This window comes from Rattus rattus, chromosome 11, assembly GCF_011064425.1.
Source record: "Rattus rattus isolate New Zealand chromosome 11, Rrattus_CSIRO_v1, whole genome shotgun sequence".
Classification (NCBI taxonomy): Eukaryota; Metazoa; Chordata; class Mammalia; order Rodentia; family Muridae; genus Rattus; species Rattus rattus.
The window spans coordinates 10,720,088-10,741,370 of record NC_046164.1 but is presented as its reverse complement, the minus strand read 5'-3'; the positions used below and the strand labels follow the sequence as shown (position 1 = coordinate 10,741,370).

Genomic DNA, 21,283 nt, shown 5'->3' with positions numbered 1-21,283 from the left:
GCGAAACAATGAACAATGATATAAGTGAACTATTCCCAACTCCCGGAATAAGTCGTACGTACTTACTGACTGCTTAATAATAACTTTATGACACTGGCCATACACCAGGGGCTGTGCTCAGTTATTTAAGTGCAATCAGTATAGAGACATATGCTCATTTTGAAATCAGGTAAGACTAAGTCTCACGATTATCCTACCATTTTTTTAAAGTAGAAGAACAAAGAATAATGTAGTTAAGCCCAGGTTATAAATTAAATTTCCCACTAATAAAGTAGACTGTATTTTCTACACAGAATAGCCAGGCACAGCGGCCACACCACACATACACCATTTCAACGTGCAGGTTTGAGCAAGAGTATTTCATTAATTAGATCAACGTGCTCTCAGTTGTGAGGCGTAAATGTTAGGCTCAATTGAAGGCATATGTTCACTAGAAAGCAAAACTGTGAAATCTACACAAAGAAGACTAAAGCTGTTCAACAATTGCTTGAGGGACTGACACATGTCTCAATTTTTGACCTGGAGTGGATCTAAGTAAGTACCCTAAGGTTTCCACAAAATTCCTAAGCAGCCCCTGGAAATATCACTGTCTAGACATCCTGAGCCCAAGGGCATTCTGCCTGTGTTCTCGTCTACAGAGTTGGTGACAGAGAGTATCCAGAACATAAGGACCCACACACGCTATGAAGTGAGAAGTTCTGGACCACATGACAGCGTCTATTCTTTCTCCGCCCCTGTCAATCCTGGAAAGCCATCTCTTCAAAACAAAAACAAAACTCTGTATCAATGTCCAAAATATAAATTTACCTCCAACCAGGCGAGGGCGGGGGCGGCAGCAAACAGAAGTCAAACTCGGTGCGTTGGGCTCGCCGAACAGACACTAAGGAAGGCGCCCACCGCCTGAGGAGCCGTCATCTTTCTTACCACGCTTCCAGAAGCCAAAGGAACCCGCAGAGGGCGTTATCAAGGACTTAAGAAGCTGGCAGTCACCCCGGGTCGTAGGACGGTCAGGACCCCAGCACACGATCCCCACAATTTTCTGCTGCTCCCAGCCAGCATTTACCGCCACAGCCGACTTCAGGCCCGCCCCCCTGAGTCAGGCCTAACTCGAGCCTCACACCCCAGAGCGCCCGTCGCCTCTAGGAAGGTAAATTTGTGGCTTCCTTCCTACCTCTATACTGCTAGGAAATACTCACTTGCCCGCCAGATCTTTATGAGAGCCGCTTGAATTCATGAGCTGGGCCAAATCCTGTCGCACGGCAGCCGCCATCTTTCTTCCAGCTCAGCCACGGCTGCGGGACCTCTCGCTGCCAAAAAGGAAACGAGTGTGGTCCTCCAGAGGCCAGCAGAGGGGAAGCTAGATGCCATAGAGTAGCATCTTAGTGGGCCAGAGCGTCGAATATGGGAGCCGGAATTAGCTCCGCCCTCGAGGTTGAGTGACACAAGACTCCTCTCCTCCGGTTTGAGGACCGCCCCGGTCTCCCGAGAGACACTGGCTCTCACGCTCCGACCTGGGATTGGCTGAAGAAGAACTTGAAGGCGTGTACTTTGTGCAATTTCAGTAAGGGCCCGGCAGGTCAAACGACCTCGTTTTCGCTAAGTTCCGGATCGGATTATTATCGTTCTCCGCTTAGTTCTTTAAGGCATCTCTTAAACTACCTATGTAGAGTTATTTCCAATTCACTATAGTCCAATACTGAAGAAAAACAAAACAAAAACCGACCAACACATGCACGGAATATTAATCCCAAAGATGCGAAGAAAACCATAATGGCCAAATTAAGCAATTAATGAAAGCGAGCTTTTTCATTCGTGTACACGGACTGCCTTCCCCTAAAGTGGAATTCGATAGGTCAGCTCTAGATGCAAGGAAGACAAGGCTTTTATAACTCAGGGGTAAAGGGATCCAAAGGGGGAATTGGTGGGCAAATTAGGCGGCTGGCAAAACAAGGTAATCACAACAGGTAGACATAGGTGGTCATGTAAACTACGCAGCAGGTAAGGCTGCAAAGTGGCTATAAACCACTTCTTGAAACAAAGACATGATTTCTATTCCTGGAACTGGTAGTGCAGAACCTTTTGTAGTTAGGGTTACAGGTGAAGCATAGTCCAATGCTTGAGAAAGAGAGGTTTAATCATAAACAAGGAGGAACCTAGTTTGTCTGGAAGAGAGGTTTAATGATAAACAGATAGGAACCTAATCTGTCTTTACTATGAGATGGCTTTTAGTCTGAAATGGAGACAGGCTGGTTCTTCAGATAATTTACCTGGGAGGGAATATACTGCAATCAAGAATATGATCCTAAGGGGTTGGGGATTTAGCTCAGTGGTAGGCGCTTGCCTATGGCGCAAGGCCCTGGGTTGGTCCCTAGCTCCTAAAAAAAAAAAAAAAAAAAAGAATATGATCCTCCCAGGATGAGTCACTGGCATCTAGGTGTGCTAATGTCTGCGTTTGTGAGGAAACTCAACTGCACAGCTTATGATTATAGTGGACTGCTTTCGGCACATTACCCTTATGAAAAAATAAGTGGCTGGGCTTGATGGGGATCACCGTAATACCAGCACTCCAGAAGTAGAGGCTGGAGGATCAGGAGCCTATGCACCTGAACCTATGGAGTTGAAAGACAGTTGGGATTGCTACAAAACCTTGTCCCACAAAACCCTAAGTGTAGATTTAATGGACACACACACATATACACAAGTACCTTTGGGCTATATATGTGTATTCCCTTTCCCTGTTGCACCCTGTATCTTTTTAAAGTATTGGTCCTATATACCACTTTGTTCAGACAATGCTGCTTTTCATCTACTGTTCTGAAGTAACTGGTAATATTGCCTGTTAGCAGTCCTCTCTTTATCTTCTTATTACCACGTCATGTGATGTGGTAACTCAGATTTAGAAACTGCAGGTTCGCACCCCGATGCTGTCACATGGAGCTCAGAGAGAATGATAACGTTGCCCTTCCATTTAGAAACTGTCCTTCCAATGACAGGTCACACGGTCATCTTACATTTACGTGTGTTCTTACAAAACCTCTTTCCAAAAATACAATCGGACGAATGTAAGATTTTCGTGTTCTCTTCCTTTCACAGAAAGTGGCGTGCCTTGTTGCTCTCCTTCAGAGTTTTCTCTTTATTCTGGTGATCTAGTCATGTAGAAACAGTCCTTTTTTATCATTGTTTTTTTTTTTTTTCTTTTCTTTTTTTCGGAGCTGGGGACCGAACCCAGGCCTTGTGCTTGCTAGGCAAGCGCTCTACCACTGAGCTAAATCCCCAACCCCTATCATTGTTTTTTAAAGTAGTGATGGTATGTTGTGATGTACAAGACATATTAAGAAGGTTTTTTTTTTATAGAGTGGCCAATGATGCAGTGAATGATGATCTTATATTTGCATGACTTAAGATGTGTGCAAGTAAAACACACTCCCCAAAGTGAGCCAAGGCACGTACAAACTTTTGGCAGATATTTCCAAATCACACTTATCAGGAGAATTCTAGCATTTTGCCCTCTGGTCAGCTATATTTAGGACTGCAATCTCTTGCAGACTTACCCACAACACATACTGAATTTGAAGCATTCTGCCATCTTGGCATGTTACAAATGGCACGTTCTCTCTTTGGGGAAGGGGACAGAGCAAGGCAAGCAAAATAAACTAGAGGTTACCCACACCATTCAAATCACGTTCTTTTGGCAAGAAGAATCACTATGGTGAGCCTGGAAGCTCACTTTCCAGTGGGGCAGCCTTTGAGTCCACAGAGCCTATAGTCACAGGCCTCTCGAGGCCTGCCTGGACAACTTAGAGTGGGTAGGAGGGGCTGGAGAAATGGCTCAACAATTAAGAGCACTGACTGTTCTTCCACAAATCCTGAGTTCAATTCCCAGTCACCACGTGGTGGCTCACAACCATCTGTGATGGGATCCGATGCCCTCTTCTGGTGTGTCTGAGGACAGCGACAGTGTACTCACGTACATGAAGTAAATCTTTTTTTAAAGGCTAGGGTACACATTATACCTCAGTGGTAGAGCATTTGCTTATTGTGCAGAGGGCCTGGGCTAAATTTCTAGTCCAAGAGTGAGAGAGAGGAATAAGGGGTAGGGGAGAGAGATGGACACAGGGAACAGAGGATGAAGGGAATTGGTAGTTTCTACCACAGCCCATCCATCTGACCCCCTAACTACCTGTGTGCCCTCTTTGCAGTAGAATAGCTGCCTTCCCTGAGGAAGAAAGTTCAGCTTCCCGTTCGGCGCTGCCCAAAATAAGATTGCAACAACTTAAAGGTCTTCAGTTGGACAAACTTTTTGTTTTAGAGTCAGACACTTCTCAAAATAAAGTAAATGTTCCAAGGGGAAGGACATAGTTATCTAGGGGCAGAAAACCAGGAATGGAGTAAGGAACAGTGAGTGTGGCACTGGTGTTCATGCCTGTGATCCCTGGACTCAGGCTGTTGGCGCAAAGGGACTCAGGCCACCCTGGACTATGCATCCTGGACCTTCTAGAACTCCAGACCGATCTGGGACACAGACCGAGACCCTGTCTCAAAAGGAAAGGGAAGGTAGTTTAGTTGTTTCAGTTCTTTTCTTTGTCAGACAGGGTCAAAAACGAATTTGGTTAGTTTAATTTGGGGGTTTTGTTTCATCTTTTTTCGTTTGTTGATTGGTTGGTTGGCTTAGTTGGTTGTGAAAGTATGAAACCCCGAAGGAACTTCATCGGTGTGCGCATTGAAAAACTGCTTCTTTGAAAAGAAGCCTCCTTCATGTTTGTTTCTCTGAAGGGGAACTAAAGATTGAAGGTATGTGCTGCTGTGAGTCATACCATCTTTCAATTATAGTCTAGTCTTTCCGGGCTTGGCGTGAAGCAATGGACTCCTGTGGTTTTATTGAACACGTTTACATCAGCTCAAAGTTCAGGATGTTAAAAAAAAAAAAAACACAACACGAAATCTCTTAGGGACTGGCGAGATGGCTCGGCGGTTAAGAGCCCTTGCTGCCCTTGCAGAGGACCTGGGTTCGACTTTCAGCGTCCCCATGATGGCTCACAACTTCCCATAACTCCACTTCCGGGGAATTCGATACCATCCTCTGGCCTCCTGGACCTGCACACGAGCAAACACACACACACACACACACACACGTGAAACAAAAATAAGAAGTCTTTCAAAAGCGATTGTTAAAATTCAGCATGTAGTTGTGGGGAGACGGTTCAGGGTGTAATGCAGATGTTCGAATGCCTAGCACCCACATAAACGACAGGTAGGTTCTGAGGGCTCACCGGCCAGCCAGTTTCACCAGCTTCCAGCTACATGAAAATAAGGTGCAGACAGATGTAGGAAGGCTGTCGGCCTCCACGCCCGCGTGCGTGGGGAAGTGCCATTCACACACTGGTATAAAAGGACGAGCACGGCGACAATCTCAACGCTTCTAATTTCCTGTGGAGCTACCCTCCAGGTGATTAAATTTATTCCTTATTGGGACCTCACTTTTCATGTAACCAACCCCTCTTTGGCATGTCAGGATGGGCGACAGGACCGCCCTTTGCACTCTATGTGTGACCCTTTGCACTCTGTGTGTGACTAAGGACAATAAAGATTACCTGGAGGCAAGGACAGCGATAATAGATCTGATAATCAGGACAGCTCCCAGGTGACCTCCAGACGAGTAGCAGACACAGGGCTGAGTCACCGAGCCAAACCGGGTGGTTCAGTCCCTAAACAGAGCAGAGAAGAACGGCTGGAGAATGGACCAGACGTCAATACAGTGCCCTGCTTAAAACTTGGCGGTGGTTTGTTTCTGATTTTCCGCGTCAGATTTTTCAGACTGTAATTAACTACAGGAAATTGAAATCTCTGAAAATAGAACCCGGAAGTCGTGGCACAAACCCCCGACGCCCGTGTACTGAGAACAGGATACATGGTCTCAGTGGGGTCAAGTGCGTGCGGTGTAGTGGAAGCATACGGTGCTGGATGAAATTCAGAGTTACTGTAACTGAGTGGCTTTTTTGGAATCCACTGAGGCTTGAGCACTCAAAGGCTTTTCCGTGTTTATTTTGACTGTTATTTCTTTGAATACTCAGAAAGCTCAAAAGAGTTTGCTTCCTGACGCCCAGTATTCTTTCTAGAAGTAACTGTTAAACCTGGCCTAGCTGGTTCCTTCCATACGCAACATATCACATTCTTTCTTGGGCTCCTGGATCATCCTTTCTTTCTTTAAAAAAAAAAAAAAAAAAAAAGAATGGAATTTTATCAGTGCTCTATCTGCATGTACACCTGCAGGCCAGAAGAGGAAATCAGATCCCAGTACGGTTGTGAGCCACTATGTGGTTGCTGAGAATTGAACTCAGGACCTCAGGAGTCATCTCTCCAGGTCCCTGAACTAACTTACTTTCTTTCTTTCTTTCTTTCTTTCTTTCTTTCTTTCTTTCTTTCTTTCTTTCTTTCTTCCTTTCTCTTTTTAAAGCTTTATTTATTATATATGAGTGCACTGAAGCTGTCCTCAGACACACCAGAAGAGGGCATCAGATCTCATGACAGATGGTTGTGAGCCACCATGTGGTTGCTGGGAATTGAACTCAGGATCTCTGGAAGAGCAGTCAGTGCTCTTAACCACTGAGCCATCTCTCCAGCCCCCTGAACATTCTTTCTTTAAACGTTTTCCTTTGCAGTGAACCACCTGGATGTCCCGTTGCCACGCTAAGAGTCTTTTTTTTACAATGACATAAGATGCAAATGTCAACATTGTAGCCCACAGCCTTGGAATTCTCCAGAAATCTATTGCTTTCTGGGAGTTATTTCTCTGGCTAAGGATGAACACCACGTCTGTCAAAAAATGCTGGCAGTCTTATCAAAAGTGACAATTCTACTCTGTTAAATGTTTTGTTTATTTCTATCTGTTGGCTGGTCCTTGAGGTTTTCGATGACGAAGGCTGAAGCAGAAGGTGTGACATCAGTCCAGGCCTGTCGAATGGTCAGAGCCGTAGTATTTTTCAGACCTGTCCAGTCAAGTTTACCTTGGTGATGTCTTCCCCAGGCTTTTTATTTTTAGGGAAACAAACACAGGGATGATCTTGGAGGCTCAGGAAGATGTGGCACAGACTCACCTGTCCACCCGTGTGCCTCAAATACACCACTGTGGTATCACTAGGGTCAAATGGTGACGTAGGAGTATCCGGTATTAAATGAACCCAGATGGGGCTGGAGAGATGACTCAGGGGTTAAGAGCACTGACTGCTCTTCCAGAGGTCATGAGTTCAATCCCCAGCAACCACATGGTGGCTCACAACCATCTGTCATGAGATCTGATGCCCTCTTCTGGTGTGTCTGAAGACAGCGACAGTGTACCCATATAAATCAATCAATCAATAATCAATCAATCAATCAATCAATCCTTAAATGAACCCAGATTCTGAAGATGCATCTTGGCCATTTCAAGATAAAAACACTCTCTCTCTCTCTCTCTCTCTCTCTCTCTCTCTCTCTCTCTCTCTCTCTCTCTGTGCGTGTGTGTGTGTGTGTGTGTGTGTGCTCTCCACCTGACTTTTTGAAACAGAGCCCTCTCACTGAACCCAAAGTTCACCAAATGGCTTGACAGCCAATTGGTAATCCACCCGTCTCTGTTCTCAAGGGACTGTGGATTTGAACTCAGGTACCTTACTCACTGAGCGATGTCCCTAGCACCATTCTTTTTGTTTTTAGTGGGTGTTTTTGTTTGTTTGTTTGTTTTGAGTTGGGATTTCCTGTCTCCAGGGTTGGCCTTTAACTTGTAATAGCTGAGGAGAACTTTGAGCTTTTGATCCTCCAGCCTTCATTCCCCAACTGCTGAAATGGTATGCACATGACACCACTCCTTGCTACGCAGTGCAGTGTGTGTGTGTGTGTGCGTGTGTGTGTGTGTGTGTGGTTTGTCCCTTTGAAGGCCAGAAGCTGATGTGATTAATCTTCTCCTGCTGTCCCCCTTATTTTTTGAAATAGGAAGCTCCCCGGTTATAGCAGGAGTCCAGCAATAGCCTAGGCTGTTTGAGCTCTAAGGATCCGCCTACACACGCCACCATGCACCTCGCCATGCTCAACTTTACAGGGCTTTTATGGGAGTGGGAGGAGCTAGGGATGTGAACTCAGGTCCTCATAAGCACCACGCAGACACTTTCCCAACTGAGCCACCTCCTGAGCCATAGCCAATGCATCCTTCTTCCTCCTTCCTTCCTTCCTCCCTTCCTCCCTTCCTTCCTCCTTCCTTTTTAATGTACGGTGGTATTTTGCTCGCATGTATGTCCTCTGTATGAGGACATCAGATCCCCTGGAATAGGAGCTACAGATGGCCGTGAGCTGCCATGTGGTTGCTGGGAATTGAACCTGGGTTCTCTGCAAGAGCAGCCAGTGCTCTTAACCACTGAGCCATCTCTCCAGCCCAGCCAATGCATTCTTAAGGTTAATCTTTAATGGTGGCAACCCAGAAATCATCTGAAAGAGCTGCCTTAAAATGAGGCGATAATTTGTATCAATGTGGTACGGTTCATGCTTATTTTTGTTTTCCGTTGGCCTTTGTTCCTGTTTGCCAAAAATCTTAAAGGGGGGGGGAATACAAAGGGAAAAACAAATCTCTAATCTCAGTCTCTTCGGCAGCCACGTAGGAGTATAAACAACTAGCATGTTTAAAGTGGTCAAAATTCAGAGTTGTAAAGAGATTTTAGTCTCTCTTCATCCTCACTTTGGATTAGATTGGCAGTAATTTGCTGAACAAAAACATAGCCACACGGTCAAGGATTCTTTCCTGGAGGAACGCCGCTATCCGTAGAGGAAGGTTTTCCTGACTTCTGCTGTGGTAGAGCCGTTTTACTAAACATTTTCACATGGAAAGGACTTGCCGCTCTGAGACATGGAACGGACCTAGGTGGTGCAAAGCCTGGGGTTCCGTCTCAGGGAGAGGCAAGCAGGACAGGAGGGGAGGAAGCGTTTCTTTTCCTAGGCTGCTGGACTCTTTCTTATTCCTTGCGGTTCCCTTGCGGTTCATGTCTAAAAGGCTGTGTTTCCAGATTTTACTTATATCACTGAGAGGGAAAAGCAAAGCTTGCTGGTCCAGAAGACTCTTACTCGGTTTCAAGGAGTTAAGCTACTTAGCTAGGTGCTTCTACATTGACTTGAGAGAAGCATAAAAAAAGAGTCTGGGGGCTGGAGAGGTGGCTCACTGGTTGAGAACACTGGCTGTTTTCCAGTGGACCAGAGTTTGATTTCTGGCACCTACATGGTGGCTCACAACTGTGTGTAGCTCCAGTTCCAAGGGATCGGATGCCCTCTTTTGGTCCTGGACCCCACTTCCTGGTGTACATCCCTGTGTTCATTACCTTGCCCATCCCAAACATGCCTAACTGGAGAAGAAATACATGTGATTGTGAGATTAAGTGCGTGCGGCTGTGTGCCTGTGCCGCTGTCTTTCGCACGATCCTGGGCCTGTGCCCTTGTCTTTCACAGGATCCTACGGGTGTACCGTTGTCTTCCACACCATCCATGCTCACATCCTCTTGTTTTGGGTGCTGCTGTGAGACCATCTGTTTTGGAATCATCCTGTGCTTTCTAATCCTGACTGGTACAATCAGTTCGGACGCCGCCGCTGTTCCTGTAGGCTATGGAGGGTTATAATAGATGACAAGTCCCGGTGCTAGGAGTGCTCTTACTATTGTATCAGTAACTTTGACCTTTTCGTGGGACAGAACTAGAAAATGTGTATTTTAAAAATAAAATGACTCGGGGCTGGGGATTTAGCTCAGCGGTAGAGTGCTTACCTAGGAAGCACAAGGCCCTGGGTTCGGTCCCCAGCTCCGAAAAAAAAGAACCAAAAAATAAATAAATAAATAAATAAATAAATAAATAAAATAAAATAAAATGACTCGGGGGTTGGGGATTTAGCTCAGTGGTAGAGTGCTTGCCTAGCAAGCGTAAGGCTCTGGGTTTGGTCCCCAGCTCCGAAAAAAATAAAAAAAATAAAATAAAATGACTCTTGAGTTCATGCACATAACCTCTTTGGTTGGTGTTACATCTTTGTTTTCCTCCTCTCTTCCTCTTCCTCTTCCTCCTCTTCCTCCCAAGATTTATTTATTATGTATACAGTGTTCTGACTGTGTGTGTGCCAAAGAGGACAGCAGGTCTCATTATCGATGGCTGTGAGCCATGATGTGGTGGCTGGGAATTGAACTCAATCAGAGTTCTTAACCTCTGAGCCATTTTTCCTGCCCTACATCTGTGTCTTCTAATTTCTGCACCCAGAATCCCAGTTAGCAAGTGTATTAGGGAACTCAGATTCAGAATGTCCCATGATTATTCTTTTTTTTTTTTTTTAAGATTTTTTTGTTTATTTATTTATTATAAGTACACTGTAGCTGTCTTCAGACACACCAGAAGAGGGCATCAGATCTCATTACAGATGGTTCGGGTCCTCTGGAAGAGCAGTCAGTGCTCTTAACCACTGAGCCATCTCTCCAGCCCATGAGTATTCTGTCTGTTTGCCTCACTGTGCTTCCAACAGGTTCCAAGCAGCAGTACTAGCATTACTAGAGAAAGAAGACCAAGAAAAACAGGAGAGGGGGCAGGGAGATGCCTCAGCAGGTGAGGGAGCTAAGCTTGGCGGCCTGAGTTCTATTCTGGGGACACACATGGTGGAAACTGAGAACCTTGACATATGCTTGCTCTCACGAGCGCACAGGCACACACACACACACACACACACACACACACACACACACACACACACACACACTATTATAAACTGACATACTTTCATTTTCTAACTGGAAAACATCTGACGCGAGTCTGTTTTGCTGTCACTGTAAATCATTGGTTTGTTTCCCTCTAAAATGCTCCCAGGATTTTTCCTCTAAAGTCTAGTAATTTTACTAGACAATGAGTCAGCGTTGGGCTTCCTGGTCCATCACTCTCAGGTATAAAACGGGGTCCATCAAAGTGTGGTTTTCCTATTTCCCCTAGTCTGTCCTCTGTTAGATTGTTCTGTTAGGCTACTCTTTGGTTACTTTGTTTTGGTTTTGTTTTGCTTTGGTTTTTAGTTATTTGTTTTTGTCATTTTTAGCGGAGTCTCATTACACAGCCCAGGCTGGACTTGAACTTTTGATCCTCTTTTGAGCCTCTGGCTCCTGGATGCTGGGACTGATTATAGACATATGCCGCTATGCCTGGCTCTTTTGGTTTCTTCCTTCAGAAACTATTATCATCACTGTTATTTATCCGCTTTTCTTCAAAATCTCTTAAGAATATGCTTATATGCGTTTGTGTATGTGCAGAGCCCAGAAATGGGTCCCAAATCCCCTCGAGTTGGATTTGCAGGTGGCTGTGAACTGCTTGGTGTGGGTGCTGGGAACTGAACTCATGTAGTCCGCAGGACAAGCAGGCTGTCCTACTGAGCCATCTCTCCAGCCCTTACTATTTCTCCTAAGGCACTGCTGGCTTCCTTAGTTCCTGCTGGTTTTCTTCTGGTTTAATGCTTAATTTTTTTTTCCAGTGCTAGGAATTTTCTAGAGCCTTGCACATGCTGGGCATGTACTGTAAATCTCAGCTGTATTCCCAACACTAATCTTTAACTCTAAAATATTTTTAATTATTATTTTTTAATTTTTCAAATCTTTTTATTTTTATTTAATGTGACTTGGTGTTTTGCCTGCACTTATTTCTGTGTGAGGGTGTTGGATTCCCTGGAACTGGAATTACAGGCAAATGTGAGCCGCCATTTGGTTACTGGAATTGAGCCTGGGTCCTCTGGAAGAGCATCCAGTGCTCTTTAATCACTGAGCCATCTTGCAGACTTGACGCTTTTTAAGTTACTTTCTGAGTCCCGCCTCTCGCGTAAATCTTACTATTATGTTGTTCCAGTCCCATATTACTTCCTTATCAGTTTGGTAGCATGGAAGTATATTTAAAGCTTTTCAAAAATGCTTGCTAGGCTGGCAATATGATTCATCAAGTAAAGGCCTTTGCACCAAGCCTGCCAATCTCAGTTTAATCTCTGGTCCCCAAGGTGGAAGGAGACAATGTATCCCTGCAAGTCTTCCTCTGCCTGCCACAGGTGCACAAGCGCAAACTAAGTGAAGTGGGAAAAACTGTTCTATCCCTTATTGCCGTTTAATTGATGGCGCTAACACCCACTAGTAAACATTCTCTAATATTCAACAAGAACACGTTTTCTGTTACTTCCTTCCTTGCATGCCATTAGGAGACAGAAGAAGGCTTGGGACCCCTCAGAGCGACTGGAGTTACAGAAGGTTGTGAGCCATTGGACTGGCTGCTGCGGATCAAACCACCTGGTGGGGGGGCCTTCTCTCCAGTTCCCCTGCTGTGCCTTCATTTCCACTAAACAAAGGACAATTCTTAGAAAGTTATTTCTCTTCAGTCCTCCCCCTCCTCACCCCGCCCCCAAACTTTTAGAATCAGTTAACTGCCTGCTCTACTCACCAAGTTCACTGGTTTCATCAAGCTAAATGGATAATTTGCTTTCACTTCAGCCAGCATTTTCTAGGTATTCTTCGTCTTTTCAGCGATCTGTAACAGTTGTGTTTTAAGTCTGTTACACTGTTGTTCTCCTCCCCTGCCTTGGGTATTTGAAGTAAATTACCTACTTCAGATTCCTCTTCCCCGTATCCCTAACTTGATGAGACCTATGTGTGTTTATTAGCAAGAAGAGGTCACATGCACCATACATGCATGGGGAGGTCAGAGGCAACTCTGGGGAGCCTGTTCTCTCTGCCTACCTCCAGATAGGTTTCAGGGCTGGAACTTAAGCACCTTTGTCTCCTGACTCCTCACTGTCCAGTTCTGGTTTTTGAAACTGTTTTATTTCTTTCCATTTTTATTTTTATTCATTCATTTAGTCAGTCACTCCTTATTTTGTTCATTTATTTATTGAGACAGGATTCCATGTAACTTTTCCTGGAGAGAGGAAAGAACTTCTATTCATACAATAGTGTGCCACTGACAGACCAAAGAAAGAATGCACCCAACATGAACTTAACACAGCAGCAAATGAATTAAATTAGTGTTATTTATAAAAGTATAGGTGCAGGATTATTGCAGAAACGTGGACAGGAAAGGCAGCTGCATTACCTAAAGTTCACAACAGCACCAGAGACAATCCAAAAAGGCTGCATCCCTGTACAACACAGATGCAGCTCAGCTGGTTCAAGATTCTCCTTTCCCCAGCAACAGTTTCTGATCACAATCTTGGGGAGCGGGACCTTGTGAATCTTGTAAGTTTCAGGAACTTCCTGAGATGGGTGAATTTTATTTTATTTTTTCTGAAGTTTGCAAAAGTTTCACTGCCTGAGTCTTCAGAAGCTTTCCTTCAGGAAGTAATGTTTCAATTTGAAGAAAGTAGCCTCAATAAACACGTGGTCTGGCTGTGAGACCCAGGTAACCTCACCTGATTCTCAGGCCTCACACTTCACAACCACATAGTTACAGCTTGTGTTGCTGTCCTTGAAAGACTTACTGTTTCTGTGATGAAACATCATGACCAAAAGCAACCTGCGGAGGAAAGGGTTTCAAGGTCCATCACTGAAGGAAGTCAGGACAGGAACCCAAGTAGGACAGGAACCTGGTGACACAGGATCTAATGCAGAGGCTGTGGAGGGGTGCTAATTACAGGCTTACTCAGCCTGCTTTCTTACAAAACCCATGATCACCAACCCAGGGGTCCACCACCCACAACCAGCTGGACTCCCACACACACACACACACACACACACACACACACACACACACACACACACACACCATTGTCAATCACTAATTAGGAAAATATCCTACAGCTGGATCTTATGGAGGCATTTTCTTGATAGAGGTTTCCTCTTTGCGATGAATCTAGCTTGTGTCAAGTTGACACTTAACTGGCCGTCACAAAGTGCCTCTCCTATTTTAGCGTTCACTCCTAGTGAGCCCTAACAGGAAGTCCATGAGAGGCATGTTTGTGAAGGTTTGCATGTTCTCCGTCACCTGACTCTGCAATGGAATTTGGGCCAAGCTGACCACTTTATCCTGTGTAGCTTCCAGGGGATCTGGTGAGAAGTCAAAGCCACAGAGCACCAGAGAGATCTCTCATCAGCCCCTCCCTCTTCTAACTTCTGAGAAATAAAACATTTTAAAGCTCTTCTCTTTATGAAGACTAACCCAGGGCGTGCCTAGGTGCGTCTTTCCACAGCATCGCTGGGAATGCAGGCAGATGAAAGTCTGTATTTGAGGGAGGGACATTTCTAAAAGCATTTGTTTAATTATCACCTTTCTGTTTTCTCTTCCTTTTCTCCAGACAACTCGGGCTTTTTAGATTTATCTTCCTAGTGACTTTTATTCTTCATCATAATTTCCACCTTCCTCGTGTCTGCCTTGTGTTTTATGATATCTTCTCCAGGCAGGTGTGGCATACCTCTAACCCCAGTACTAGGAAGACAAGGGGCAGGCAGGTCTCTGTGAGTTCAAGAGCAGCCTGATCTGCATAGAGACTCCCAGGCCAGTCAAGTTTACATATTAAAGACCATGCCCCTCCCCCAAATATCCTTTCCGTATCTCCTTCAACATGTGAACATAGTTTTTCCTAGAAACCATGATTTGGGGGGACAGAGGAGATAGCATTTGCCACATGAACGTGAGAGTCCAGGTGGGATCCCCAGGACCCACATAAAAGCCAGGCATGGTGAGATGAACTTGAAATCCCAGCACTGGACAACTGAGTCAGGAGGATCTGTGGGGCTCACTGGGTGTCAGCCTTGCCTAATCGGTGGGAAATCAAGGTATGCAACTCCCCAAGTATGACACCTCATTTGACCTCTGACCTTCATATACATGTACACGCAGATACAGCAAAAGAAAGAACTAACGGTTTTCTTTTTTTTTGGTTCTTTTTTTCGGAGCTGGGGACCGAACCCAGGGCCTTGCGCTTCCTAGGTAAGCACTCTACCGCTGAGCTAAATCCCCAACCCACGGTTTTCTTAAGTATACTCAGCTGAAGATGTTTTGACTGTTTATAATGGCCAGCAGTGGAAAAACCCCACGTATCCATTGTCAGGAGAGCAGAGAAACAAAGTCCAGGGCTTTCGTTCAGACACTCAGCATCAACAAGGGAGAAACTACAAACACAGTATGGATTTTAAAAATGTTCTACTGAGTCAAAGAAAGCCATGCAGTAATGAAAAAGATGCAAAAGGGGTCTATCTATGTGAGGCTGGAAATCAAGCAAGACCAATTCATAGATATAAATCTGAGTGGCTGGGAGGGGCTGAAGAGGTGGCTCTGAAGTTAAAAGTGAGTACTGTTCCCACCGTGGACCCAAGTTCGGTTCCCAGCACCCACTCCGGGCTTCCAGCTGTCTGTACCTCCGGGACCAGGAGAGCTAACAGCTTTGGTCTTCTTGGGCACCTAAACTCGTGCACATACCCACACATAGATGCACACATGCACATAATGGAAAGCAATAAAAATAAAATTTAAAGTAATTTTGGGGCTGGTGAGATGGTCACCAGATAAAAACCACATGGGCACACTCATGAAGATAAAAAAAAGAAAAAGAAAAACAATTAAAACAACAAAAAACATCCCACAGTTCTTAGTTTTCGGCATGAGAGAAAAGCCACGAGTTGGACTTGGTTTATAAGCTTTAATGTGCCAATGCCTGCTCTTGAGGAATCTCTTTTATTAGTGAATGGTTCAAGTCGTCTGACCAGTGTCTTAGGAAGACAAGCCGTCTAGGACATATTTAACTTGCTACAGAAAAGAGGTTCACGGGAAGAATACCTAGGCTCTGTGGCCAACACATGTGATTTGCCTGTGTTTTATGTGTTCCTAGGTACCAGACATAAATCATCAAGAACAAAGGCAAACCCTTCAGGATGGTTTCCTCAGGAGCAGGAACTAGCAGAGGTCTCTCTTCTCTGTGTTTGTTTTACTTTGGTTTTTGAGTGAGGCTGACCACAGACTCTTGATCCTCCTGCCTCTACCTCTGTACTAAAACTATACCTTCATACCCTTTGACATTTAAGAAGGCATTTCTTTAGTAATTTACTTATGGGCTGAACAGATGGTTCAACAGTTAAGAACACTGGCTGCTCTCCCAAAGGTCTTGAGTTCAATTCCCAGCATCCACATGGTGTCTCAGAACCATCTGTAACTATTTTAGCCTTATTGGATCTGATATCACCTTCTGGTGTACACGGTGTACGTGGAGACAAAACATCCATAAAATAAACAAATCTTTAAAAAATCATTTATTTATTTTTTTATTTTATGTGCACATCGATCTTTTGCCTACATGTATGTCTGTGTGAAGGTGTTGGATCCTGGAGTTACAGATGATTGGGAGCTTCCGTGTAGGTGCTGGGAACTGAACCTGGGTCCTCTGGAAGAACAGTCAGTGTTTTCAACCATCAAGCCAGCATCATCTTTCTAGCTCCAGGAATGTATTTCTTTCACGTCACTAATATTACACTTCATCTGCACGAGTTATTTCAGTCAGCGGTACCTGGGCGGAAGTGGTAGTACGTTAATTGTTTGGGAGTGGGCAAAAGACGTCATGCTTCTGCTGGATCTTTTTCTGTCCCCACAATCCATCCCATGTTAGCTAATGCCCTACAGCTTAGAGCCCAGAATGAAAATAAGCAGAGCATAGACACTCAACCACAGGCCCGGGTTCCTAGATTGGAGAACCCAACTGTTCTACTATCCTTTCTGTTGCCAAGCAACATGGAGAGGAAAGTTATCTGGCTTAGACTTCCAGGTCATGATCCGTCATGTTTGTATTGTAAGTTTATGTTCATGATACACATTTAGACCTTCTGAAACATCGCCACGGCTAAATTCTAACATGTGTCTCTTCAAAATTATGTTCGATCCCTTTGGTAGCAATCAAAACCATAATTCAACTGCCAGGCGTGGTGGCATAGACCTCTAATCCCAGCATCTCGTAAAGCAGAAGCAGGAAATCCACTGTAAATTCAAAGCCAGCGTGGGTTACTTAGGAAGACCCCGTCTCAAGAATCCAAAACAAATAATTGATATATATGGATGTTGTACGATAGTGCCATAAAAATACTAATTTCATGTCACATTATGCCAATTTTTCCCACTAAATGGATTTGTCATAAGCTCCCAGAAGTCTTTCGGTTTTGTTAAGGGAATATCAGGTGTTGTGTTAAAAAGGGTAGTGTGCTGAATCTGCACATGGGAACATGCCTGTAATCCCAGTGCCCGGGAGCTGAGGTAGTTGGATTGCCACAAGTCCAAGGCAAGTCTGGAGTGACACAAAGAAGGTCCTGTTTAAAAACAACAACAACAACAACAACAACAACAACAACAAAGTCATAAGATAATGCAAAATACATCAAAGTGGATGGTAACACATTTCTGTTGGCTGCCGCTATAGACATCTTGGACTCCAGGCCAGCGGCTGGCACAACCAGGGATCTCTGTAGTCTTCAGAACTGATCTCCAGTTGTAGACGCTTAGTGTCTAACGTCATAGGAACTCAGTACTGTTTCATTTTGTTTTCTGAGAACTCTAGCCAACTCTCACCAACCTCAGCCTGCTTCTGTGCTTTCGTTCCACTTTCCTCAGAACCGCTATCTGTCAGACTCAGGCTTTAGCTCATTGGTAGCATACTTTCTACACACTCGGTTAGCTGGGAGTTCAACACCCAGCACCATTTTTCTTTCTTCTGAAACAAATTGAAGATTGCTCACTTTTCTCGTTTCTTCCAAGGTCTAGAAAGTCATCACAGAGAGAGCAGCAGCACAGCTGGCCACCAGAGTCAGCAGCCCCAGTCACCAGTTCCAGTCACCATTCTCAGTTCTGGCTGTGGCAGCAGTGAAGGGAATGGACTTGTGATTATGTGCATTGTTTTTTTATTTTAAAGATTTATGTATTATATGAGTACACTGTAGCTGTCTTCAGACACACCAGAAGAGGGCATCAGATCTCATCACAGATGGTTGTGAGCCACCATGTGGTTGCTGGGATTTGAACTCAGGACCTCTGGAAGAGCAGTCAGTGCTCTTAACCGCTGAGCCATCTCTCCAGCCCCCGTGCAGTGTTTTTTCAAATGTTTAAAAAAATAAAAATAAAAACTGCAAAGGGGAAAAAATGAAAAACAAAAACAAAAAACAGAAAACCAAACCCCTGAAAAGGAAGCTGAGACACCCACAGAAGGAAGTTGCCTAAATTCTCACAGATGGCAGGGCTGGGATTTCAGCTCAGACCATGTGGAGGCAGAGATCAGGCAACCTGAGCTATTTGTGATTATTTTTAATAAATACTAGTCTTTGTAATATTTGTATTTTTTTTTTTTTTTTTTTTTTTTTTTTTTTTTTTAGCTGGGGACCAACTCAGGGCCTTGCGCTCCTAGGTAAGCGCCCACCGCTGAGCTAAATCCCAGCCCAATATTTGTATTTTTTACTTTTTTTTTTTTTTAGCTTTAGTCACCATGGATAATGTTAAAAAATAAACCTAGCTCTTATGTCGCAACATTTTAATAATTACATTAATTCCTTTGTGGTGGGGTCCGTGTATGCCATGAATTAAGTGTAGCAGTTGAGGACGACTCGTGGGAGCTGGCTCTTTCCCTCCCGTGGGTTCTAGGGGGTGAGCTCAGGTGTCATGCTTGGTGGTAAGCGTCCACCTGTCGAGCCATCCCACCCCTACATGCTCACGTACTTATCTAGCTGTCTTTGTTGTTGTTGTTTGAGACAGGGTCTTACCATGCAACCTTGGCTGTCCAGGAATTCCCTATGTAGACCAGGCTGGCCTTGGACTCACAGAGATCCACCTGCCTCTGCCTTCCAAGAGTTCTGGCATTAAAGTGGTGCACTCCCCGGCTAGACTCAAGCTCTTGGTAAAGATCATCTTGTAATAATGGGGATGCCCCTGTCATTTTATTATAATATATGTTGTTGCAGATCTTTACTTTTTTTTTTTTTTTTTCTTTTTTTCGGAGCTGGGGACCGAACCCAGGGCCTTGTGCTTGCTAGGCAAGTGCTCTACCACTGAGCTAAATCCCCAACCCCACATTTTTTTTTTATCTATTTAATTTTTTTTTTTTTAAGATTTATTCATTTATTATATATAAGTACACTGTAGCTGTCTTCAGATACACCAGAAGAGGGCATCAGATCTCATCACAGATGGTTGTGAGCCACCATGTGGTTGCTGGGAATTGAACTCAGGACCTCTGGAAGAGTAGTCGGGTGCTCTTAACCGCTGAGCCATCTCTCCAGCCCCTATTTAATTTTTTGAAACGGTTTGTTTGTGTCGCCTTGCCTGTCCTCGAACTGGCTCTGTAGACCACGCTGGACTTGAACTCACAGAGATCTACTTGCCTCTGCCACCTGAGTGCTGGGATCCAAGGGGTGTGCCACCACCTCTTAGCCTGTTGCTGCTTTTTTTTTTTTTAAGATTTATTTTGGCTGCCTTCAGACACACCAGAAGAGGGCATCGGATCGCATTACAGATGGTTGTGAGCCACCATGTGGTTGCTGGGAATTGAACTCGCGACCTCTAGAAGAGCAGCCAGTGCTCTGAACCCCTGAGGCCATCTCTCCAGCCTGCTTTATTTTATTCTTGATTGTATATGGCTTTTATTTGTTTTTAAGATTTTATTTTACGTTATGTGTATATCCGTGTATCTGTCTGTGGTGTGGGCACATAAATGCGGTACCCTCCAAGGCTAGAAAAGGATGTTGGATTCCCCAAAGCTGGAGTCACAGGCCTTGTAAGTCGCCTGATGTGGCTGAGCTTAGGACCTAACCACAGTCTTAAGCATGGAGACATCTCTCCAGCTCCTTCTAAGAATTATAATATTCAGCACAGTTGCTGAGTGTTATTGAATGCATCCCTAGATACCACGTTTCCCCCTTCAAAAGGTTACACTAGCATACTGACCACTGTAAAACTACCATTCTCTACATATACTAAACACTGTGTCCCGGTGTGAATTGTTTGTTTTTTTTTTTTTTTTTTTTTTTCTTTCTTTTCTTTTTTTTTTTTTTTTTAGAGGTGGGGACGGAACTCAGGGCCTTGCACTTGCTAGGCAAGGGCTCTACCACTGAGCTAAATCCCCAACCCCCTCCCCCTTTTTTTTCAACCAGATTGCTGACACTGATGAAACTGCAATAGTCCTTTTAGTCTTTGTAAAAAAGCTACAGTAAAAACCGGGATGTTGCCCTGACTTCTTAGGCGCTGTTTTGTGGCAACGCTTTCAGAATTGTGTCAGCTTGGTGGAAGGAACTCAGGATTTTTCTACCAGGGTGAGGTGTGGGGGTGGGGATTGTCTAAATTTGGGGCCTCTGTCTCTCATCTTTCTTCCTTCTAGAGATGCCCTCACAGTACCCCCAGTCAATGGACCAGGATTTCTGGCTTAGTTCTTAAGGTTTCTCATAAACTGAGCTCACAATACTGATCTTCAATAAAATCATGTATTTTCTCCAACGTTCTCACTTGCACTTCCAAGCCTATGCTAATTTCATGCCACTGGGCTTGCTAAAGGAGGGTTATAGTCTTAGAGAACTAACATTTGAGGCCATTACCTCGTAGCCACTTGACCCCTCCCCCACTCGCTTTTATTTAGCTGTCTGAACTCTGGGGAGTTATTTTTATTTGGTAGAGGGAAAAAGAAACAGGTTAGATAGGAATTAGTGGAGGCACCAGAACTTAAAGCCAGGAATACTTGATTGGAAAAAAACGATAGCTTCATCTTCCGCCTCCTCCGTGAGGTTCCCCAGGCAGTTTCATGGGTTGTAAGGTCTTCTTAAAATCTCTTGGATTTATAAATATCCCAGGGAATGAAGGGAAAGATGATTGGATACAAAGAATCCATATTGTACTAGTATAAGATGTGTGCCGCGTTGCAGAACAAATGATCAAAAACTCCCTTCCAAGGTAAGTTTAGCTCTGCGCGCTCCTCTCGGGAGCTTTTTGGCGCCCCTTGCAACCTTCTCCTCTAAACCCGAAAGAGATTTAGCATTTGAGAAAGGATGTCGACTCCCTCCCCACTCAAGCGCATCATCAAGCGGGGGCGCGCTGGAAACCGCACCTACCATGGTCTAGTCACAAAGCGAGAGGCACGAACCCACTTGGTGTTCCCCGCCTTCCCTTTGACGGAGGCCCCAGGAGGAGTCACGTGGAACCCGACAGCGCTCCCCAAGCCTTGCGCAATGACGCGACTCGGGTTGCCAGGGGGCGGGGCGGGTCGCGGAAGGGGCGGGTCGCGGCCACCGGCGGGGGCGGGGCGGCGCAGGGGCGGGCGGGGCGGCGCGCG

At 44.9% G+C, this 21,283-nt stretch overlaps 1 protein-coding gene and 1 long non-coding RNA gene across 4 annotated transcripts in view; both read right to left on the bottom strand.

Annotated features, from left to right (window-relative positions):
* The window catches only part of Cops4 (COP9 signalosome subunit 4), a 31,035-nt gene extending 29,683 nt beyond the window's left edge, over positions 1-1,352 (bottom strand). The window contains exon 1 of one of the 3 annotated variants that reach the window (XM_032916237.1): positions 1,197-1,352. In XM_032916237.1, coding sequence (XP_032772128.1) covers positions 1,197-1,270 — 74 coding nt within the window. In that variant the 5' untranslated portion in view covers positions 1,271-1,352. The remainder of the gene's footprint in view (positions 1-1,196) is intronic. The other 2 variants (XM_032916235.1, XM_032916236.1) reach the window with 2 other exon arrangements.
* Positions 1,353-4,273: 2,921 nt separating this feature from the next.
* LOC116912507 lies at positions 4,274-21,151 on the bottom strand. The gene is made up of 3 exons (XR_004389466.1): positions 21,063-21,151; positions 5,592-5,705; positions 4,274-5,094 (listed from the first exon to the last, which is right to left on the bottom strand). It is a non-coding gene; the product is annotated as an uncharacterized LOC116912507 (long non-coding RNA).
* Between the last annotated feature and the right edge of the window lie 132 nt (positions 21,152-21,283).